The sequence below is a fragment of the Colletotrichum abscissum genome (assembly GCF_030869225.1).
Source record: "Colletotrichum abscissum strain IMI 504890 chromosome Unknown Scaffold_11.1, whole genome shotgun sequence".
Lineage (NCBI taxonomy): Eukaryota > Fungi > Ascomycota > Sordariomycetes > Glomerellales > Glomerellaceae > Colletotrichum > Colletotrichum abscissum.
Genome location: NW_026849999.1, coordinates 969,722 through 988,649, shown reverse-complemented (window position 1 = coordinate 988,649; position 18,928 = coordinate 969,722). Strand labels below are relative to the sequence as shown.

Sequence of the window (18,928 nt, the reverse complement as noted above, 5' to 3'; positions counted from 1 at the left end):
TGTTCAGCATCGAGGTCGAACCCGTTCTGGGTGAGCTGCTCGGGGCTTCGCAGGTCAGGCCGTGGACGGTCGCCATGGATGTTGCCCCGCTGTCGATCGTCCATTTCCATTCACCAGCTCAGGAGCAACATTGATGTATGAGATTGGCGGCCACAGCGCTTTCGTGAGTTAAATGCGTGGTGATGATGCTGCTGCTGCGTTCACGGTCGAGAATCACGTGGATCCACCGAGATCTGTCACGTGTTCGCTTGTCGGTGTAACTTCCTTCACCGGCTCACCGGCTCACCATCTTCACAAACGGTTGATTGGCGATTGGCTCGACAGAAATAGTATACATGGACATGGAAAATGATCCGTGATTTCTCTGAGAGTATTTTTTTCTCTCAAGGTTCCATTGTGGCTTGAAACACATGCAGAATATGTTTGTTGGTGGTCAGAAACCTAGAGCTATCTGGCGACTCTATCCCTGATTACAACATACTTGCCAAAGACAACTGTCTAAGTAGTTTCGTGAGGGGTTTCCAAGTCAGAAATGTAGTTCTTTTATGGGAAAGTCCCAAGCGATTGGTTGTGGTTGTCTCAGTCCTGGATCTTGCATTTCAGCTGAACACCTCGTTTGCTTTTTGCATGGCCTAGACTCAACGTTACCCCGACTCCGTGTAAGCAATCTACTTGACAACCTCCTCGAGCAGTAAACCCTCCTTCCACATTGGAACTAAAGTATTGAAGAGACTAATGCATCGAAAAGCCTCAGTGTGTCTTCATCATGTTGTCCTATGTAAGCGCCCGTCGAACGACCTAGTCAGCTATTCTCGTCCCTCTCGGATTTGTCGCCCAATTGACTAGCTACGGACTACACCAACCAATGGTGAGGTTGTCGTCTCACTTGAGAAACATAGATGGAAGTCTGCACTGGCCCAGACTTCTGCGATGTAGCCATATGGTCATGAATGCTGCAGTGGCAAGGCGCATGTTCCAAAAGACGACCGGTGAGGAGGGGATCGTCTAACGCGGTGTTCCTAGTAAGCTAAGGGAACTTTTACGTCCGAGGCTTGCGTTCAAGACCCCGATTAGTCCTCGCAGACAAGAAGTTCAGATATCGCAGTGGCTAATTATAATATCTCACATCGAGTTGCCAGTCTTGACTCTGGGGTATAAAAGGCCAGAAGCATCCTGTCAGGAGGTATATGTAGAATCCGAAGCAAGCAGCACAAGTTCAATCTCATCTTCTCATCGTTTTTACATCTCGAGCCCTGAATAACAGCAAATATGAAGACTTCGGCCCTCATCTCAGCTTTGTTCGCTTCCAGTGCTCTGGCAGCCATCGGAAGCTACTGTCATGACAGCAAGGTCTATTTCATCCTCAAGAACACGTCGACGGCATCCACTAACGCCTATTCTGTATGTACAGGGAAACTACGGAACCTGCCAGAAGACCTCCAAGTGCAGCTCTCTCAATGGCTACACCAAGACCAACCTCTGCCCCAATGACCCGGCCGATGTGAAGTGTTGCTTCTACCCGGACTGCAACAGCAATGGATACTGCCAGAAGGATACTCTTTCCTGCAGCGGCACATACTCTACGTAAGATTCATAATCTTACTCTTCATCTAACCAATATCAAAATGTATAGCTAATTTTTCACAATGCAGTGGCGACTGCCCTGGTCCCTCTGGCTACCGTGTAAGTATGCATCTTCCTATCACTCGAATTGATGCTGAGTTTAAACAGTGCTGCAACGTCAGAAAGCCACCCATCTGCAGCAGAGGCGACAGGACCAAGCGCTGCATTCCCCTTTGAGTGTGAGTTGGATTGGACTGGACCGCGTATGTACTTTAGTTGAATTGAATCGCATACGTGCTTTACCGTGGAAGGTGACCTGCTTGACCACGAGTGATTTGTGCTTGCCGCCTACGCTAGATATCTTCATCGTCACTTATCATTTCAGAAATATCGCCACGTAGAAAGCAAAGTATAGGTAGTTGGAGCATTGGATGGATGGCAGATCACATTCGACAGCGAGGGAGCAGTAGTCAAACTCAACAAGCAATTACATTGCACTTTTCCTGCCAGTAGTAAAAGAGAAACTATGCCCATCCAATGATCAGACCATGAAAACCCCCCAGGTCCATCCCAAAACGCCGGCCAGAGAGATCGAGGTATCATACAGCGCATTGAACACAATATGTTTATGCACATGAGGCCCAAGTGCCGTCTATGAATAAGAAATGCGACGCCGCTTAGCTTCCTAAGCAAGGGAGCTGCGCTTCTTCTTCAACTTCTTCTCCTTCTTGGGCGTCTCATCATCTTCGTGCTTGCGCTTCTTCTTGGTGCTGTCGGTAGCCTTGACGGGCGTCTCTTCGGCCTCGTCCTCGGCCTTCTTGAGCTTCTTCAACTCCTTCTTGCTGAAGACGACGGGCGTGCCGTCCTCGCCGAGCTGAACGTCACCACGCTCGAACTTGCGCTTGAACTTGGACACGCTGATGCCAGCAGCCTCAGCGAAGCGCTCGTAGTCCTTTTCGCTCAGCTTCGCCGGTGTGCCCTTGACAGCCTTGCTCTCCTTGACGGGAGTCTCGACCGCGGCGATGGAGACGCGCTTCTTCTCCTTCTTTTCCTTCTTCTTGTCCTTTTTGCTCTTCTTCTCTTCTTCGCTAGCGTCGTTCATCTCGGCGTCCTCGTCTTCGCTCTCGGCGTCCTTCATCTCCTCATCGACGACCTGGATGAGCTTCTTGGACTTGCCGTTGACCTCGGTCTCGACACCGTCGGCATCGGCGTTGTACTTGCGGGACTCCTTCAGGCTGAAGCCACCGGGAGCGGTGAGCTGGCCGTCAGGGCCAACACCAACACCCTTGGGGAGGAGAGGCTTGCCCTCCAGCTTGCGGAGGAGGTTCTCAAGCTTGATGCGGCTGGTAAGGCCGAGGATGCTGCGCTCCTCCTCATCGTCCTGGTTCTCGGTGTCGCCGAGAGCGTCAACACGCAGACCAAGGGCAGTCTTGGCGGCGAGGGAACGGGCGATCTTGCCCTTGTTCTTGCCAGTGGCCTGGCCAACGAGGGAGGAGTGGTAGATGATACCGTACTTGGGAGTGTCGTGCTTGGTCTTGAGAGCACGGAAAAGCGCCTTCTCAGCACCGTAGATCTGGATGGTGGAGGAGGGGGCCTTGGCAAGGGCAATGAGGGAGCCAGCGTGGGCGATCAAGCGGGCACCGACGAGGTAGCCAACGAGAGCAGTCAAGTTGGGGGCGAGAGCGCGCATGCGGGTCTCGAGGTAGGTGGAGAGGGAAGTGCGGTACTCGGAGTAGGTGATGACCTGCTGGGCCAACAGTTGGATGTTCTCCAAATCTTCAGGGGTCATCTCAGTTCCCATGGAAATCTCGGCAGCAGTCTTGACAGGGCCCTCAAGCTCCTCGGGAAGGATATCGGAGAGATCGGTCTCGGCGAAGTCCTGGCGCATGCCAACGGCAACAACAAGACGGGCGTAGACCAGGTTGTCGTTGAGGATCTTGGCAAGCTCGGGGAAGTGCCAGCCGTACCATTCCTTGGTGCGCATGGCGTAGACGTTCAGCTCCTTGTCGAGATCGTCGACCAATTTGATAGCCTGGACAACCATGGCGTCGACCTTGTCGGCGGAAAACTTAAGCTTGTGTCGCGAAATGGAGTGCGACAGACCAAGGGCCATGCGGTCCATAGTCTCGGTGCTGAGACCGGGAATGAGGGAAGAAAGGTTCTCGCGAACAGCGCGGAACAGGTCCTGGGAGGCAGCATCGGAGACGGCCTTGATATCCAAGTCGGGAAGCTTGCCAATGGCAGTACCGAGCTTCAGGTCGGCAACGGCAAGGGTGGCCTTCTTCTCGTCCTTGATCTCCTTGAGCAGGTTGGCGAGCATTGGCGGGACACGACCCTCCTTGAGACCGGCGGCTTCCTCGACGGCGACGGCGGAGCTATCGAACTTGACGAATGACTTCAACTTAAGCCTTTGCAATAGTCAGCCTCGATTGTACTCAAACGCAGCGATCTAATCAAAGCCGAGAAAACAGGTTTGCTTGCACGCGTGTGCGCTGCTGCGTGACACTCTTGAAGACTGGCTGCAATTGTCGATTGTGGGAGCGCGACTTACATCTGGTTGATCTGCTCCGAAGAGGTCGGTCCAGTGGTGAGCTCATCGCGCTTGAGAAGCTTCTTGTCGGCAGCCTTGAACAGACCGTAGCTATTTCTCGTGTTAGCTTTTCAATTGCTGCCACTATTTTTTTCCCTTCTGGTTCTTTTCCAAATAGAAACTTACCCTGCCGGCGTTTCGGCGAGAACGAAGAGAGACATTGTGAGAACCGTCGATGCTCTTCAAATCTGGCCAAGTTGGTCCCTCGGGTGAAATCCTCCGCACGTGGGTGTAAATGTTATTGTCGGCGGAGGCAGGTTTCCAGCGAGCGGATTGATGGTTTGGAAATATTTTTTCTGAACCAAACCAAGCTCCACCAATTTTTTTTCGATGGCTGCAGAGCCTTTGGGCGGGTCCCACCCCACACACCAATTGGCAAGTGGGATGGCCCGGAGCGCGTAAATTCTATTTCGCCGAGAGAAGCCGCCTCCGGTGGCCTGTGCGCTGCTACAACTCGTAATGCCTTAGGTAAGGGAAGGTGGACTTGGTCGGCCTTGCTGGGACCTTGCAGCTGCCGTGCAGTAATTTGGTTTGGCAGTGAGTGAGAGCGAGCGTTCTAAAGTCAACGACCACAGCTGTCTCCGTTTGCGCCTCCACCAGACCGGCGTCACCACCTCCAGTCGCCTTCGAACCAAACAAACCACAACACAGCCAAGATGGAGGGCCTATTCTTCAACGTCAACAGTGGGTGAGTATTGGGTTTATGATGGATGATAGGGCTCATGGGCTGTGGCTAACATGGTGCAGTTACATTGAGGGTATCGTCCGTGGATACAGGAACGGCCTTCTTACCGGCTCCAACTATGCCAACCTGACGCAGTGCGAGACCATCGATGGTGAGTGTTTCTATATGCCCCTGTGCGATGCACATCTAATACGGACCCAGATCTCAAGTTGCAACTCGGCCCTGCGTACGGCGACTTCCTCGGCAACCTCCCTCCCAACCCCTCGACGTCAGCTCTCGCCGCGAAGACGACCGACAAACTTGTCTCCGAGTTCCGCTATGTCCGCGCCAACGCTGTCGGCTCTCTTGCACAGTTCATGGACTACCTCACCTACGGTTACATGATCGACAACGTTGCTCTGTTGATCACCGGCACCCTTCACGAACGAGACACCCGCGAGCTTCTCGAGAGATGCCATCCCCTCGGCTGGTTTGAGACGATGCCAGTCCTGTGCGTTGCGACGAATATCGAGGAGCTTTACAACAGTGTTTTGATCGAGACCCCGCTTGCCGCCTACTTCAAGGGCAGTCTTAGCCACCAGGATCTCGACGAGCTCAATATCGAGATTGTCCGAAACACGCTGTACAAGAACTACTTGGAGGACTTCCACAACTTTGTCAACACTCATCCTGATATGGCAGGCTCGCCGACAGCTGAGGTCATGTCGGAGATCCTGGAGTTTGAGGCCGACCGCCGGGCGATCAATATTACGCTTAACTCCTTCGGCACCGAGCTCAACAAGAATGACCGCAAAAAGTTGTACCCCAGCTTTGGTAAGCTGTACCCGGAGGGAACCCTCATGCTCTCTAGAGCGGAAGACTTTGAGGGCGTTCGTCTTGCGGTTGACGGTGTCGGTGACTACAAGAGCTTCTTCGAGGCAGCTGGTCTCGGCGGCGGCCCGTCTGGCCCGGGTAACCAGGGCGGTGGCTCAAGCTCCGACGGCAAGAGCCTGGAGGATATGTTTTACCAAAAGGAGATGGAGATCTCCAAGAGCGCATTCACTCAGCAGTTTACTTTCGCTATTGTGTACGCGTGGGTGAGACTTCGTGAGCAGGTAATAACCACCAGACCCCTGAACGTGAGCTGGGCGAAGCTAATGACAAGCAGGAAATTCGTAACATCACCTGGATTGCAGAGTGCATAGCCCAGAACCAGAAAGACCGGATCGGCAACTACATCAGCGTGTTCTGAGTTTAATGTTTGGCAGTCCTGTTCTGTTAGTTTGTAGAATACCAGTTTCATCGTTTAATGGCAGGTCACAATGGCGCAAGGAGGTAGGTCAAGTTCATGACGTGGAGATCAGCATCTTTACCGATCGCTATAGTGTACATAGAGGACAATTACAAGTCTGAGTTTTACACGTGCCTACCCTTTCCCGCTTCTAGCCCACCCTAGAAGCTGATCTGCTCCTTGTAGGTCGCTGGTGACAGACCCAGCTTCTCGAGCAGATGCGTCCACCGCCCGCTTCCCCTCTCACTGCGCTCCATGTACTTGAGGAGCTTTTGCCGCCTGTGGCACAGGACCCTCAAGTTCCTCTTGTTGTGCTTGTCCTTGTAACCACGGTTCTGTGACAGCTCGTGCGAGAGCTTCCTGATCTTGGCGGTCAGAATGGCAACCTGCACCTCCGAGCTGCCAGTGTCGGGGCCGCCCCGAATTGGCGGCTTGGGGGCCTTGGGATCCACGAGAGCAGACTTGGGCTTCTTCGTCAGAAACTTGTCGGTGTTGTGTCGGCCAAACTCCTCGACACATCTCTTGATGTTGGTGTGGAGAAGGATCTTCGAGTTGGCATTGTCCATAGACAGAATACGCTTCAGAGCCTCTACTGCCTTGGCGTGAACCAGCTCATGCTTCTGGTCCGCCAATGCCTCCATAGCAGGGTCTGCCAGCTCCCTGATTTCCGACTTAACAGGTTTCGTCAAAATGTAGGCCTTGTCTATCACTGCTTGGAGCTCCTTCTCGTCGACGAGGTGGTTCAGAAGCCCCGGCGAAGTTGGCAGAGGGCGAGGATCGGAGATGATGTTTCCATTGTCGTCCTTGACGGGCTTCGTTGTGGGCGCTTGGCCGGCCGAGTCGAACGACTCCACGAAAGGAGTCGGAATGCCGTGGATCTGGTCGCCCCAGCTCGCATCCTTTTCCGCCTGGATCTCGCTCTGTCTCTTCTGGTTGGCAGCCTTGCGTTGTAGCGCCTGTTGGTGTTTATACGGGTCCTGCTTCGCTTTGCGCTTCTTCTCGCGCTGGGAAAGATTCGCGGTCTGGATGACGGGGAGGAAGCTCGGGGTCGGTCTAATAGCTGGGCGTAGGCACACTATCACAGTCAATTAGCTTTTTAATTGCTTCTTGTATCCCCTAGAATAAGCCTGAAGCTTACAGCTAGCGGTGCCTAGCCGTTGCAGGCTCTGTAATCTGGGAGGCATGGCGACAGCAGTTTCCCTTCAACGCGCGATCATCGACAATGGGAACCATAAAATTTCCTAGACTCTGGTCCCATATCTGGAGAGCAGCACTCCAATGGCGTCCGGCCCGTTCGTCCTCCGCTGCACATCCCCTGGGAGTGGAGGCGCTTCCCAGAGAGTACTAGCGGCTTTCTTAGGCATCACGTGATCCCGAAGTCTCGTTAGGTACGTACTCTGGCGGGACTTGGAGACGCTTGGACCACAAGGGCCTAGCGAGGGCTTTGCTAGAGGCAGGAGCTGCCCACTCACCCACGAATTCGAGACGCACAACTGGGCGAACTTTTTTCGAGGATCGCGAAATCTTGACTTTCTTCCCTTTCCGCACCACCACCGTTCGACACCGTCTCCCCGTGGAAGAAAGACCGAAATCGCCCAAGATGGCTCCCGCTAACCTCCCCTCGATCTTCAATGCCACTTCCCAGGACATTGAGATGCTGCTTGCAGCTCAAGCCCACCTGGGAAGCAAGAACCTCCAGGTTCACATGGAGCCCTACCTGTGGAAGACCCGTGCCGACGGTGTCAACGTGATCAACGTTGGCAAGACCTGGTAAGCAAAGAAAGCGATGCGTTGGAGAGTTTTTCCTCTTGGGGAATTTCGAGAACAAGAAATCACCAAGGAAACCTCTGTCGCGCTCCTCAATTTGCGCCAGCGCAAAAATCGCTGACTTTTTGCGCCTCCAGGGAGAAGATTGTCCTCGCCGCCCGCATCATCGCCGCCGTCGACAACCCAGCTGACATTTGCGTCATCTCTGCCCGTCCCTACGGTCAGCGTGCCGTCCTCAAGTTCGCCGCCCACACCGGCGCCGTCGCCATTGCCGGTCGCTTCACCCCCGGTTCCTTCACCAACTACATCACCCGCTCTTTCAAGGAGCCCCGCCTCATCATCGTCACCGACCCCCGTACCGATGCCCAGGCCATTAAGGAGGCTTCCTACGTCAACATCCCCGTCATCGCCCTCTGCGACACCGACTCCCCCACCGAGTACGTCGACGTTGCCATCCCCACCAACAACAAGGGTCGTCACTCCATCGGTCTCGTCTGGTGGATGCTCGCCCGTGAGGTCCTCCGCCTCCGCGGCACCATCTACAACCGCGAGACCCCCTGGGACACCATGGTCGATCTGTACTTCTGTATGTGGAATCCCCTCCCTATAAGCATGCTCTGCACGGGAGATGTGGAACAAGTGAGAACTAACACATCAAATAGACCGCGACCCCGAGGCTGAGGCCGAGGAGAAGGTCGAGGAGGAGAAGCTCCCCGGCGTTGAGGAGGAGGGCGTTGCCGCCATTGAGTCCGGCTTCCCCGCCACCGGCGACTGGGACGCCCAGGCTCCCGGCTTCACCGGTGCTCAGGCTGGTGCCAACTGGGACGGTGCTGGTGATGAGTGGGCTGCCGCTGGCGCCGCTCCCACCGGTGACTGGGCCGCTGCCGGCGACGCTGCCGCTGCTGCCCCCAAGGAGTCTTCCTGGTAAACTCCCTTTTGTCATTCAGTTGTCGGCATGACATACAAAACGAGAGGATTCCCCCAAACACATCAACCTACAAACGCACCGGTCATCGAAGCACGGTGTGCGAAAGATATCCACAAAACGGCGGAACAGCAAATGGTCATGGAATGGTAGATAAAAGACTCTGGCGGAGTTTTTTTCTTTTATGATCGCTGGTAGCAATCTTGGGGGCAAAAAAGGAAAGGGTCAACTTGGTCTGCACTAATGAGGGAAAGATACTCGAACCAAAAAAACATTGTGAAATAGTCGGCAAACCACCAATTGTTTGTGATGTCGTTTTGGGGAGAGGGAAAGCCCTGTGTGGCCAAAAGGGGTGGACTTAATCGTTATCCCGCTCTTCTTTTGCTTGCTTTCCGTTGAAAGCTTCTGGTCGAAAAAATCATGAAATGTTTGAGGACTTGAAATACCACAACCCCGTTGGTCCCTCAACCTTTGATTCACCTTGCGTCTTCGTGACTTGGCCTTGCTCCTTGCCGCCCCTATCTTCCTAACCCAGTGACATGCCTTATTTATTCTTTTAAGGGATCGTTGTCTTCCAAGTGCCTTCCGCTCCTGCTGTCCTCCGCCATACCTGTCCGAAGCATGGATTGCCATAGCCGTCCAACTTCTTCAATGTTGCGGTCAATCAGCCATAGAAGCGAGATCCTGGTACAACCAGATCCTCTGATCATACTCGATCCAGCCGCCGCATAATCAAGGTTGCGTTCAGCTCTTTTATTCATCGTTCCTCCACCAGCAAAGTGGGATCATTGACAGAAGCCAATCTCAGACAAAAACGAGGAGAGAAAGTTACCCAATGACGCGACACTGGTCAGCTGTCAGTAATTTACCTGCCTTTGTCTCTTCTTTACTGAAAGGGTCCAAACTAGAAGTGAGAAAGAGAAGGTGAGCAACACAAATTTGGCTGGTACTGAACAGCCGGCTCAAAAAAAGCCGGTGAAGTGCGAGGACTTCGTTACACATTGATCCATCAATGTATACCATTCGAGCAGTGAAACCCTTGAGTCAGTTGGGAAATCTGAAAAATCACTTTCCCATAAGTGACCGATTCATCTGCTATGCAGAAGCCAGAGAACGGAGAAGAGTTTCGCACCGGATTCTCGCATTCTTACCTTGGATATGAAATTTAAGAACTCTGGCAAAGACTACCGTCTGTATTACTCGGTGTTGTTCAACTTTTACACTTATCAATCCCTAATCTAACTTACCTGGATATCTCCCAATTAAGATTAGAAGATTCACATTCGTCTCGGTCAAGACGTCAGTCCAAACTTTGCTACACCACCCTTCTGGAGCACTCAGAACGTGGAATGGTACTCAAGGTACCGCAGCCGATCCGCTAGGACGTGAAAGAAGACACGACTTAGGAGTTATAATATGCGCTATACCCTATTATACCTTATCAAACCTATCCACTAACTACTTGGACCGAAATCAAATGGATGAGCTCGCTCAATGATTGTCCACTTCTTGAAAAGCCTGATTGGGATTATCGAGGGACAGATACCAGCAAACACACACCAAGTGAGCCACGAGAAGGGCAGCGGCCACTATCTCTCTCAAAACTGATTTCAGTTGTCAAGATTAAAACAAGCGCATAGTGGCGGGTGGCCGTCCTACTGCCCTCCCTCATCACCGGAGGTACATGACATACCGGCAGCAAGTCGCGGATCCGGCCCACTTTCTGTTGGGTAAGGTTTCTAGAAGTGTTGTGTCGGTTAGCTTAGCCCTTTCGAAGCCAGCAAGGTGTTGCTCAAGGTACTTCACACCGAAGTTTCTGTTCTCACGTACGCATGCATAGACATCATATCAGAGTCAAAGATGGGTGCACAAGGTTTTGAAGAATCTGAATATGTTTGTTTAATCGACTCGCCTCCTTGAGTCAAAGTCCAACATGCAAAAGGGGTATTGAACGTTGCCCGAGAAAATCTCGAGCCGGGGACACCCAAAATGTCCTTTCCCTTCCGTTTAAAAAGATCCCCTTGGTCCTCCCCCTCAACTCCTTGTCCTAGTTGATATGGTCGCTCGCTCGCTTAAATGACGCAAAGTAAGGGGTATAGACCATCGCTATCTATGTGCAATGCTCGGCCATCCCTGGCCTGTTCTTTCTTCCTCCCCCCTCCCCTCCAATTGCTGAGCCTTAATCAAGGTTCCGGTGATGTCATATTGTAAGTATCAGTACAGGGTATATGGCCACTGCTTTGAAACCAAAGCAGGGCGACGTGAAAAATGACGATGCCCAAAATGAGCATCGAATTAGTGATGTAGTCGGGATACGCGTTCGTCACGTATGATGATGTGAGAGAAAGGAGACTTGGGCGTGAGCGAAGGTCGCGTGCAGGGCGCACGTATGATGCAGGGGTGTTTTCTGAGGGTCCAAACCCGAAGCGGTCGTACTGGCGTTCGTGAGGTTTATTTGTTTGTAATTACGCGTTATGAAGGATGCCAGTAGCTGGCTTACTCCAGACGATGAGAGTGCTTGCGAATCTCTTCATCGCTTAGAGCACTCATCCAGAGACACCTCTCGGTGATACCCTCAACCGGTTGGAATTCGTAGAGTGTGCTGGCCTCGAGCAGCCTCAACAGTGTCTTGACAATGGTCGCGGCGTACCTACACCTCTCAAAGTTGACCAGCGGTGCAGTGGTTGGGGAGCTAGCAATCTCCGAGGGTCTTTGAGCATTGAAGAGAAGGTCGTGGGTGTAGATGCCTACGAATGGAATGCAGCCTGTGTCAGAGCCAACTTCCATCTCGGCACGCAAGTTGTAGAAGTTGCGGGTAGGGGAGATGAGAGTTTCCAACTCCCGCAGAGTCTGCATATCGTAAGGTGGTACCATGGCCCAGGTGTTTGTAAGCCGAGATATTTCCATCGAAGTCAGGGCGATGGCGATCTGACTCATGGTCGCAAAGTTGCGGTATCGGCGGCAGTGAGCAGCAATGTGGATATACTTGATGATGCATCGTGCTCTTTCCTCAATATTTTGAGTCAGCACGATCTCGCTGCATGCCCACTTCACCATGATGTTGAAGCGCGCAATGACAACCTCAACGCCATGAGCATCCGTGTTGCGAAGGAAATCAACCCAGGACCGAGAGTCGTTGTTGGTAGCATTCTTCCAACCCATGTCGATGAGTTCCCTCCAGTCAATCTCATTGAGAGCATCCTTTTCGATCAGCGTGAACTGTTGAGCTAGAATCTCCGAGTCGAACGCAAGCGTGAACGGTAAGTGAACAGAGAATCTTAAGGACGATTCTCTTTCGCGTTCAGAGTACTTTGGCTGCCCGCGCAGTGCTTCTCTGGTGCCGGTAGGGTCAAGTGGCGAGTTGGGCTGGTTCGCCCCCGGAGTGGTGTCGGGAGTCGGCGGTAGGGGCTTTTGCTGATACACCTGATGTTCGTGAAGCTCGGGAACCAGAACGGCCTCAGGTGACATCTGGAGAGCTTGGACAAGCGTCATTGGTGGCGACGGAGGTTCTCGGCTGTCTGAAGGACCCATGGTCGACTCTCTCAAGGGTCGAGGATCGAACTCCAGAATGGATGCACTGCGGTGAGCATTGCGGTCCGGAAGAGGTTGTGTTTGGTTCATGGCAAACTCTTCGGGCTCGACAATCTCGGCTGACAGCTCGGACGAAAGGTCAGAACCAAAGTCTTCGCCATCACTGTCGTCGTCTAAAAATGACTGCTCGCTCGGCGGGGAATAGCCCGACTTGATCTTTTCCAGGCTTTCCGTCTTCCGGATGAACTCGTACGAAGATGTGTGAGATGATCCCTCGAACATTGGGCGAGGAGTCACTGCTGGTGAAATTTCTTCCTCGGGGTCTTGAAGAACAGACATGTTGGTCCATTCCCGCGCGGATGCCTTACTCTGGCCATCGTCTGCCAAACCTCTTTCAAGAAGAGGAATGGAGCAATACGAGCCTGCCGAGTTATCTGATAGGAAAGAACTCGCATCGGTTCGAGGTCCGTTGGGAACGTCGAGAAAGCTGGAGCGGGGCTCTGACCCCTCTTCTTGTTGGGCTACGGCGGCGGCGTCCACAGGAAGAACGTGCAAGTGACGATGCCCTCTCTTTTCTTGCTTTTGCGCCTCAGCGGGTTCACCTTCAAGATCCGTTGCAGTATCGACACCTTGGAGAGGAGCATTTGTGGGCTCCATGGACAATTTGAAAGATTTCTTCTCATACTTGCCTTCCAACTTGGCCAATGCTGATTCTACACCACCATCATCTTCATCGTCGGGAATTTGGGCGAGCTTCTGCGCCTCAGCTTCAAATGAAGGACGCATGATGGGCTTGGACGAGTGGGTGCTGAAGAGCGAGAGTTGTCTTTTTGCCGATGGCTCGGCCATTGCGCCCAGGGAAAAATTATCGGCATCGCCTCGGTGGGAGAACTCGCTCGACACGACGTCAACGAACGCACTAGAATCATGCTTGGGGCTCTGCAAATAGGAGCTTCGCATGGATTCTGAATAGGTTGTGAGGGAGCCTGCCGACCGTGACTTACGCAAGGGCAAGGCATCTCCGTCGCCCCCGTTGTTGAATGCGCGCAGGTTTCCACCTGGTCGTCTTCTCAGAATCCGGAGCGGCTGAGGTACGGGGCTCGGCTCATCCTCGTCAGCGACGGAGCCTTCAGTGTACGTGGTCGCGTCGAAGCTCTTGACTGTTGAGCGCGGGTTGAAGGTACTTCCAAACGAGGTAGTGCGCCGGTGGACGATGGCTGAGTCGAGGGATCTATTTGTCCTGCTTGACTTTTGCCGAATGTGCTTTTTCGTTGACCTTGACAAAGTAGGACGGCTGGAAGAAGGCCCGATGAACTCCGACAAAGGACGATCGATATCCATGGACGGGCGAGTGCTTTGGTCATTGCCCAGAGTTGTCAAGTCAGGCACAAAGGGAGGCAGTGGGTCTACCGAGATGGACGGTCTGACGACATGTTGGTTAAGCAAGTAGGACGACCGTCGAGGTGTGCCCATGGCATGACCCGGTGGTGTGTTTGGCGGCGTTGGATCCGCACCGCCTGGCAGAAAGGTGTCAGCAAAAGCCTCCACAGACTCAGTCGCGGGCAACGCTCCATGCATTGCTGGCAGAGAAAATTGGATTGTGTCATCTACGATGACGATAGACTTGCTGCCGGTAGTGATGGCCATGTCGCTAACCGGCCTCAGTACGTCATCCTCCGGGATGCTGCCGAAAGATGAAATTTTAGGAACCGCCGAATAGTCGAAACCTTGTTCGGATACTGCCCTGTGTAGAGCGGCAGCGGTGGGGTCCAGATGTCCGCGCCTTGCGGCCTCGTCCGCGGCCTCGGCGGCTGCGTCTTCTCGAACAGCCTTCTTGAAGTCCTCCACAACCTCCGCGCCCAGAAGGTCTATACGCACAGGAGGCCGAATTCCGTTTTGTTGCCGCCTAGCCTGGGGGACTATGGCGGTTCCCGGCAACCGGTTTGTCGTAGCCCCGCGCGGGCCTATGGGAGAGATGTTGATGAAGTTACCCTGGGTGGGAGAAACGCCCTGTCCTCGGGTGCTCAGCGCACGTCGGACACTGCCGATCAACTTCTTCATGCCCTGGCCAGACATAGCTGATGCGCTACGCTGCTCTCCTGGCACTTGAAAGACCGTAGTATGGCGCTGGAAATCACCGGCAAGGCTAGGCGACATAACTTCAACATACGGCTGACCTGGAGGCATCAGGTTTCCTCGAACCAGGCTGCCAGCGAAAGGCAGTGACATGAGGAAGTCGGTATCCGGTAGACCCGACTTCTCGGTGCTATGCTCTCGTTCTCTAAGCGAGTCCGTCAGGCTGCCGTTTCTCTTGTGCCCGTGCCCTGCCCGTACACGTTTTCCAACAAGAGCTCTTGGAGTCGTTGCCACTGGTCCCGCGGTGGAATAGACCGAGCTGGCGGGTGCCACTGGGTGAGCACCCAAAGTGGAGTTGTTGCCATGTTGAGTTCCTTTCGAGTTCTTACTCGGGAAGGAGCAGGAGATGATGTCCATACTGGCGATACTGGTAGGTGAAGCCGCCAGCCGTCTGTCGATCTCATGAACATGGCGGCCCTCTGGTGTAGTAGGTCTGTTGATGATGGGTTGGGAGTCAGCGATATGGCCGGCTCGGGAAACGTCAGCGTAGAAGCTTGTCTGCTCCTTGTCCTCGGGAATGGGCGCAAATAGGCCATCCAGCTGTGGGACGGCGTCCTCTCTCTCCCAGAAGGAAGGATCTAGGCCGGCGTTTCTGTGACCTGCGATTCCGCCAGGAGCGATCGGCACGTTGGCGCCGAGAGAAGGGTCGAATTCCGGTCCATCCCAGAACTGAGCACATACTCGCCGCCAACATTTCTTCAACTCGGCCAAGATCTTGAGTTGAACCTTGCAACCACGAGGATCTGTTGATAGCTCGTCTACCATGTCGTTCAAGAGGTTGCAAAACGATACGCGAAGGCCGTATTCGATGACGAAATCGTCCATGAAGTAGTTCAGGATCCAATGACGCATGGCGACGAAAGTTCGCACTCGTACCACCATTCCAATCTCATCATTTCGGCCCAAGGCCCATCGCAGGCGCGCCATTACCATCTTCAGCAGATCACCCGCCTCGAGGAAGGATCGATACGTGAGGAAGAAGTCGGAGATGAGTTCATAGTCGAGAAAGCTTGGAGAGGTGAACTCGGCCACGAGACGAGGCGGGGTAGCAGCTGTCACTGCACCCGTAGCCGGAGAGTATCGCACTATCGATCTGTCGTCGCATGTCGGTTTGAAGGTGAGGGCATCGAACATGGCTGGTTCGATGACCAGATGGGTCGACATGTAGGTTGAACGGATTGCAGGCAGCCGAGGTGTTGTCATGGGAGCGGGACTGAGGGGGCCATTGTGTCTCGCGGGTTCCATGGGCGGCAGGCGTATTTGAGGAATCGAGATGGGACTAGGCTTCTTGGACGCTATTGACGCAGGTATTCTTGGAGTAAGTTCGCCGGTCTGAGACCGATGGAGGAAAGAAACGTTACTGGAGCGGGGAAACTCTTCTGTCGGGGCGTAACTCGATCCTCTGAAGAAGGCAGTGCCTCTGGCGGTGAATCGTGGGTTGCCTAATTTCCAGTTTGGAATTTCAATGTCTAGGAGGGGGATGTGAGGCGCATCCAGATCCTCCATAGTTTTGGCGCGCCGTTCATCGCCCGGCTTGGAGATGACAATTTTGAAGCCTTCAGCTTCGGAGTCCCTGCTCGTAGTGGCGCCGTCATGAGCTGTCGAGTCGGAATGAGCACGTCTGTGTTGAGAGGGCCTCGGGGCGTGGCCAGAAAAATAGCGACTGTTTCTCGCCGTTGGGGGAGTGGCAGCCGTTGCAGGCGTTGCAGGAGTTGGTGGCGTGGCGGTCCATTGGCTCAAGTGAAGGTCGCTTGCGTCTTTTTGCCTCTGTTTTTCGGTCAAGGCATCCAGACCAGCCGTCCCAGGTGGCGTTATGGGAAAGACAAAATTTGGCTGAGGGTATCTCTGGTTGGCAGGACGAACCGTCGGTCTGTTTATTGTCAGCACGTTTTCGGAAACCCGAGTAAGATTGTGGTGAGGTCTTAGCATTCCCGCCCATGTGAGAGGTACTGAATCAACAAACACCGCATGCAGTCATGGAAGCAACCCACCTCAGATATATCCGACCGTTATTGCCCACGTTGGCAACGGTGAATTGACGTCCTTCACGTCCAGCAGAGCCTCCATCGGGGGCGATTTCAAACTTGTCATCGGCAGAGCTATCAGCTCTCATGCGGCGTATCGGGACCTGATTCCTTTCCTCCTCGGATATCCTCTCTGTGGCTGGTAATAGTGGTTTTGTTGAGGGTCCTGGCTGGCGCATCTTGTTTATCCATTTTCCTCCAGAACCAGCAGTCATGGCACTCTGGGGTTCCTTTCCTCCGGTTGCAAGTTTCGGCGGCCGTCCTAATCTCGAGTCGCGGGGGGCGATTGGGCTTCTGGGACTCAGCGGACTGCGCGGAGTCTGGTCGCGTTGCGGAGAGCGCACACTGAAGGCGAGTCCATCGTGCGAGGACCGCGATTCGGTGGCCTCCATGGCCGGTATCGCGTGTATTCGATTACAGCTGCGGGCAGCGGGTGTTGCTCGCTGGGGTGACTGGTCGCGAAGGCATTCGGTCAGCTTTTTGGCGAGACACAACAAGATGCAGTCGGACTAGATTGGGGTGCAGCCCAGTGGAGGAAGGAATGAGGCTCGGAGCGGGAAGTAGGGTAGTGGTAAAAGAGACAAGAGACGGGCTAAGAAGCGGCGCATTTGTTTGTGTGTGTGTCAGAGCCCCGAGGTGAGGTACGTAGGTAGGCACCAAACTCGGGACGAGGTCATGGACACTCAAGTGGTGCTATACTGGATTCCGTAAAGGGCCCTCGCGGGTCCGTGAGATCCAGGGACCAACTCAGCTCACAGGGTGGCACGATGGGTCGGGTCTGACGCTCGGAGGAAAAAAGGCAAAAAAGATGAGCTCAGTGTGCATGTGGGAGTGGAACGTACGTTTTGACGCCATAAAGAAGCAATGGCGAGCGGCGGCGGCGGTGGTGAGGGCGGCAGTGTTTTGCAACCAGACACCTCTCACAGGGTTCGCTCAATAGAGACAGAGACGCAGAGGCAAGCACAAGCGTCCAACGGGCATAGTCCAAGACCAAGACCACAGATTACCGAAAGTTGAGACCTTGTGCGAGAGTAGGAGAGTCGAGGGCAGGTCGCGGGCTACCTTGGAGAGACTCGAGGAAGAGAGGGTGGAATGCGAATGCGCTTCGACGCACAAACAGAAACACAGGGCCGAGTTGGTGATTTGTGAATCGCAGGAAGGAGGCCGGAGACTCGGAGGATGCGCTCGTTCTCGTGCAGCGGACGCTGGTTCGTTATGATTGTCTGTTGCCTTGAGTTGTTGAATTATTCGTACAAAGTGTATTATTCGAAGTCTCGAGGTCTCGAGAACGGAAAGGAGGAATGAGGAACTTGAGATAGTATTTCCGTACTCCGTGGCCGTCTGGCAGGTAATTACACGCCAGTAAGTGGTGGAGAGAAGGAGGAATGGACAACTACGACGATAGAGGAAGGAAAGGCGAGAGAGAGTACCTTGGTGTGTATGTACCTTACACAATGACCCAGGCAGAGGAAGGAACGGTACAGATACGTAGGGAAGGATACAAACACAGAAGAAAGCAAGGCGGAAGGAGACTTGGGAAAGAGGCCAGACCAGGCCCAGACCAACAACCACCAGCAACCAGGAAGCGGCCAGAGAAACAACGACAAGCCGCAAAAGACCAGGATGGTAGGACGCAGGATCATGGATGGGGGAGCGAGGAACACAACCGGGAAATGGGCACTGGGCAGACAGTCACTCAACTCAGTCAGTCAAAGTGAGTTGGTGGCCCGTGGGACGGGAGTTGATTGAGTGCAGGTGAACCGCGACGCAAGGTACCGGTACGTACTCCCCTGTTCATGTTCCTTCCGTCTGTCTCTCTGTCAGGTGGGAGATCAGGGACAGGGGATGCCAGGAATAAGGACAGGGAACCCGGCTGGGCATGGTTGGTCAATTGCACCTTACCTCACCTCACATCAGTCTACCTTACCCTATTGAATGCTCCTGAAGTGTTCGTACAGAGATGTTTGCCAACTTGGTATTTTACTGCTATTCTAGGTCTATGAATGGGTTCTAGGTTCATTCCCTTGACACAGCAAGATGCCCGTACTAGTAAGGTAGCAAGAATGAGCTTGAGATAGGTACCTTATTGTGCGAGGTATCCGTACTTGAGAGGACAATTTTGGATGGGCAATGCTGACTGACCGCAACCTGGAAGATGCAGGAGCAGGTGGTGCGCGTGGTTGCTTGGGTGGCCCAATGCGCTAATCTCCCCTAGCAGCTGCTAAAATACCTACCTGCAAGAGATACGTATCCTATTGGGCTGATGTGTTTTTGGCAAGAACCACTCATCGCCACCCCACTTTGTCCATTTTCCAGTGTTGTGGCTGGTCCGGCCTAGCCATCCACCACTACCTAGCCGGTATTTGTACTAAGCTAACGGTACGTATCCAGAAGAGTACCTAGGAAGATACTTATAAGGTAGACCAAGCAGGGGTCG

The 18,928-nt window shown here is 53.7% G+C and overlaps 7 protein-coding genes across 7 annotated transcripts; 3 read left to right on the top strand and 4 right to left on the bottom strand.

The window, feature by feature from the left end:
* Positions 1–1,269: 1,269 nt before the first annotated feature.
* Positions 1,270–1,800, top strand: CABS01_05652 (uncharacterized protein; the record flags this gene model as incomplete). The annotated part of the gene is made up of 4 exons (XM_060539020.1): positions 1,270–1,350; positions 1,412–1,584; positions 1,653–1,683; positions 1,732–1,800. The coding sequence occupies 4 exons, from the start codon at positions 1,270–1,272 to the stop codon at positions 1,798–1,800; spliced, it is 354 nt and encodes a 117-aa protein (XP_060405282.1).
* A 144-nt stretch (positions 1,801–1,944) lies between these two features.
* Positions 1,945–2,199, bottom strand: CABS01_05651 (uncharacterized protein; the record flags this gene model as incomplete). The annotated part of the gene is made up of 1 exon (XM_060539019.1): positions 1,945–2,199. The coding sequence occupies one exon, from the start codon at positions 2,197–2,199 to the stop codon at positions 1,945–1,947; it is 255 nt and encodes an 84-aa protein (XP_060405281.1).
* Positions 2,200–2,248: 49 nt separating this feature from the next.
* Positions 2,249–4,314, bottom strand: CABS01_05650 (NOSIC domain-containing protein; the record flags this gene model as incomplete). The annotated part of the gene is made up of 3 exons (XM_060539018.1): positions 2,249–3,971; positions 4,115–4,204; positions 4,280–4,314. The coding sequence occupies 3 exons, from the start codon at positions 4,312–4,314 to the stop codon at positions 2,249–2,251; spliced, it is 1,848 nt and encodes a 615-aa protein (XP_060405280.1).
* A 495-nt stretch (positions 4,315–4,809) lies between these two features.
* CABS01_05649 (ATP synthase subunit) lies at positions 4,810–6,069 on the top strand (the record flags this gene model as incomplete). The annotated part of the gene is made up of 4 exons (XM_060539017.1): positions 4,810–4,841; positions 4,901–4,989; positions 5,040–5,932; positions 5,986–6,069. The coding sequence occupies 4 exons, from the start codon at positions 4,810–4,812 to the stop codon at positions 6,067–6,069; spliced, it is 1,098 nt and encodes a 365-aa protein (XP_060405279.1).
* A 200-nt stretch (positions 6,070–6,269) lies between these two features.
* Positions 6,270–7,292, bottom strand: CABS01_05648 (ribosomal protein S15; the record flags this gene model as incomplete). The annotated part of the gene is made up of 2 exons (XM_060539016.1): positions 6,270–7,183; positions 7,247–7,292. The coding sequence occupies 2 exons, from the start codon at positions 7,290–7,292 to the stop codon at positions 6,270–6,272; spliced, it is 960 nt and encodes a 319-aa protein (XP_060405278.1).
* A 416-nt stretch (positions 7,293–7,708) lies between these two features.
* CABS01_05647 (ribosomal protein S2) lies at positions 7,709–8,803 on the top strand (the record flags this gene model as incomplete). Its single annotated transcript, XM_060539015.1, has 3 exons — positions 7,709–7,878; positions 8,013–8,461; positions 8,538–8,803. 3 exons carry the CDS (start codon positions 7,709–7,711, stop codon positions 8,801–8,803), a joined length of 885 nt encoding a protein of 294 aa, XP_060405277.1.
* Positions 8,804–11,296: 2,493 nt separating this feature from the next.
* Positions 11,297–16,883, bottom strand: CABS01_05646 (RasGEF domain-containing protein; the record flags this gene model as incomplete). Its single annotated transcript, XM_060539014.1, has 2 exons — positions 11,297–16,337; positions 16,459–16,883. 2 exons carry the CDS (start codon positions 16,881–16,883, stop codon positions 11,297–11,299), a joined length of 5,466 nt encoding a protein of 1,821 aa, XP_060405276.1.
* Between the last annotated feature and the right edge of the window lie 2,045 nt (positions 16,884–18,928).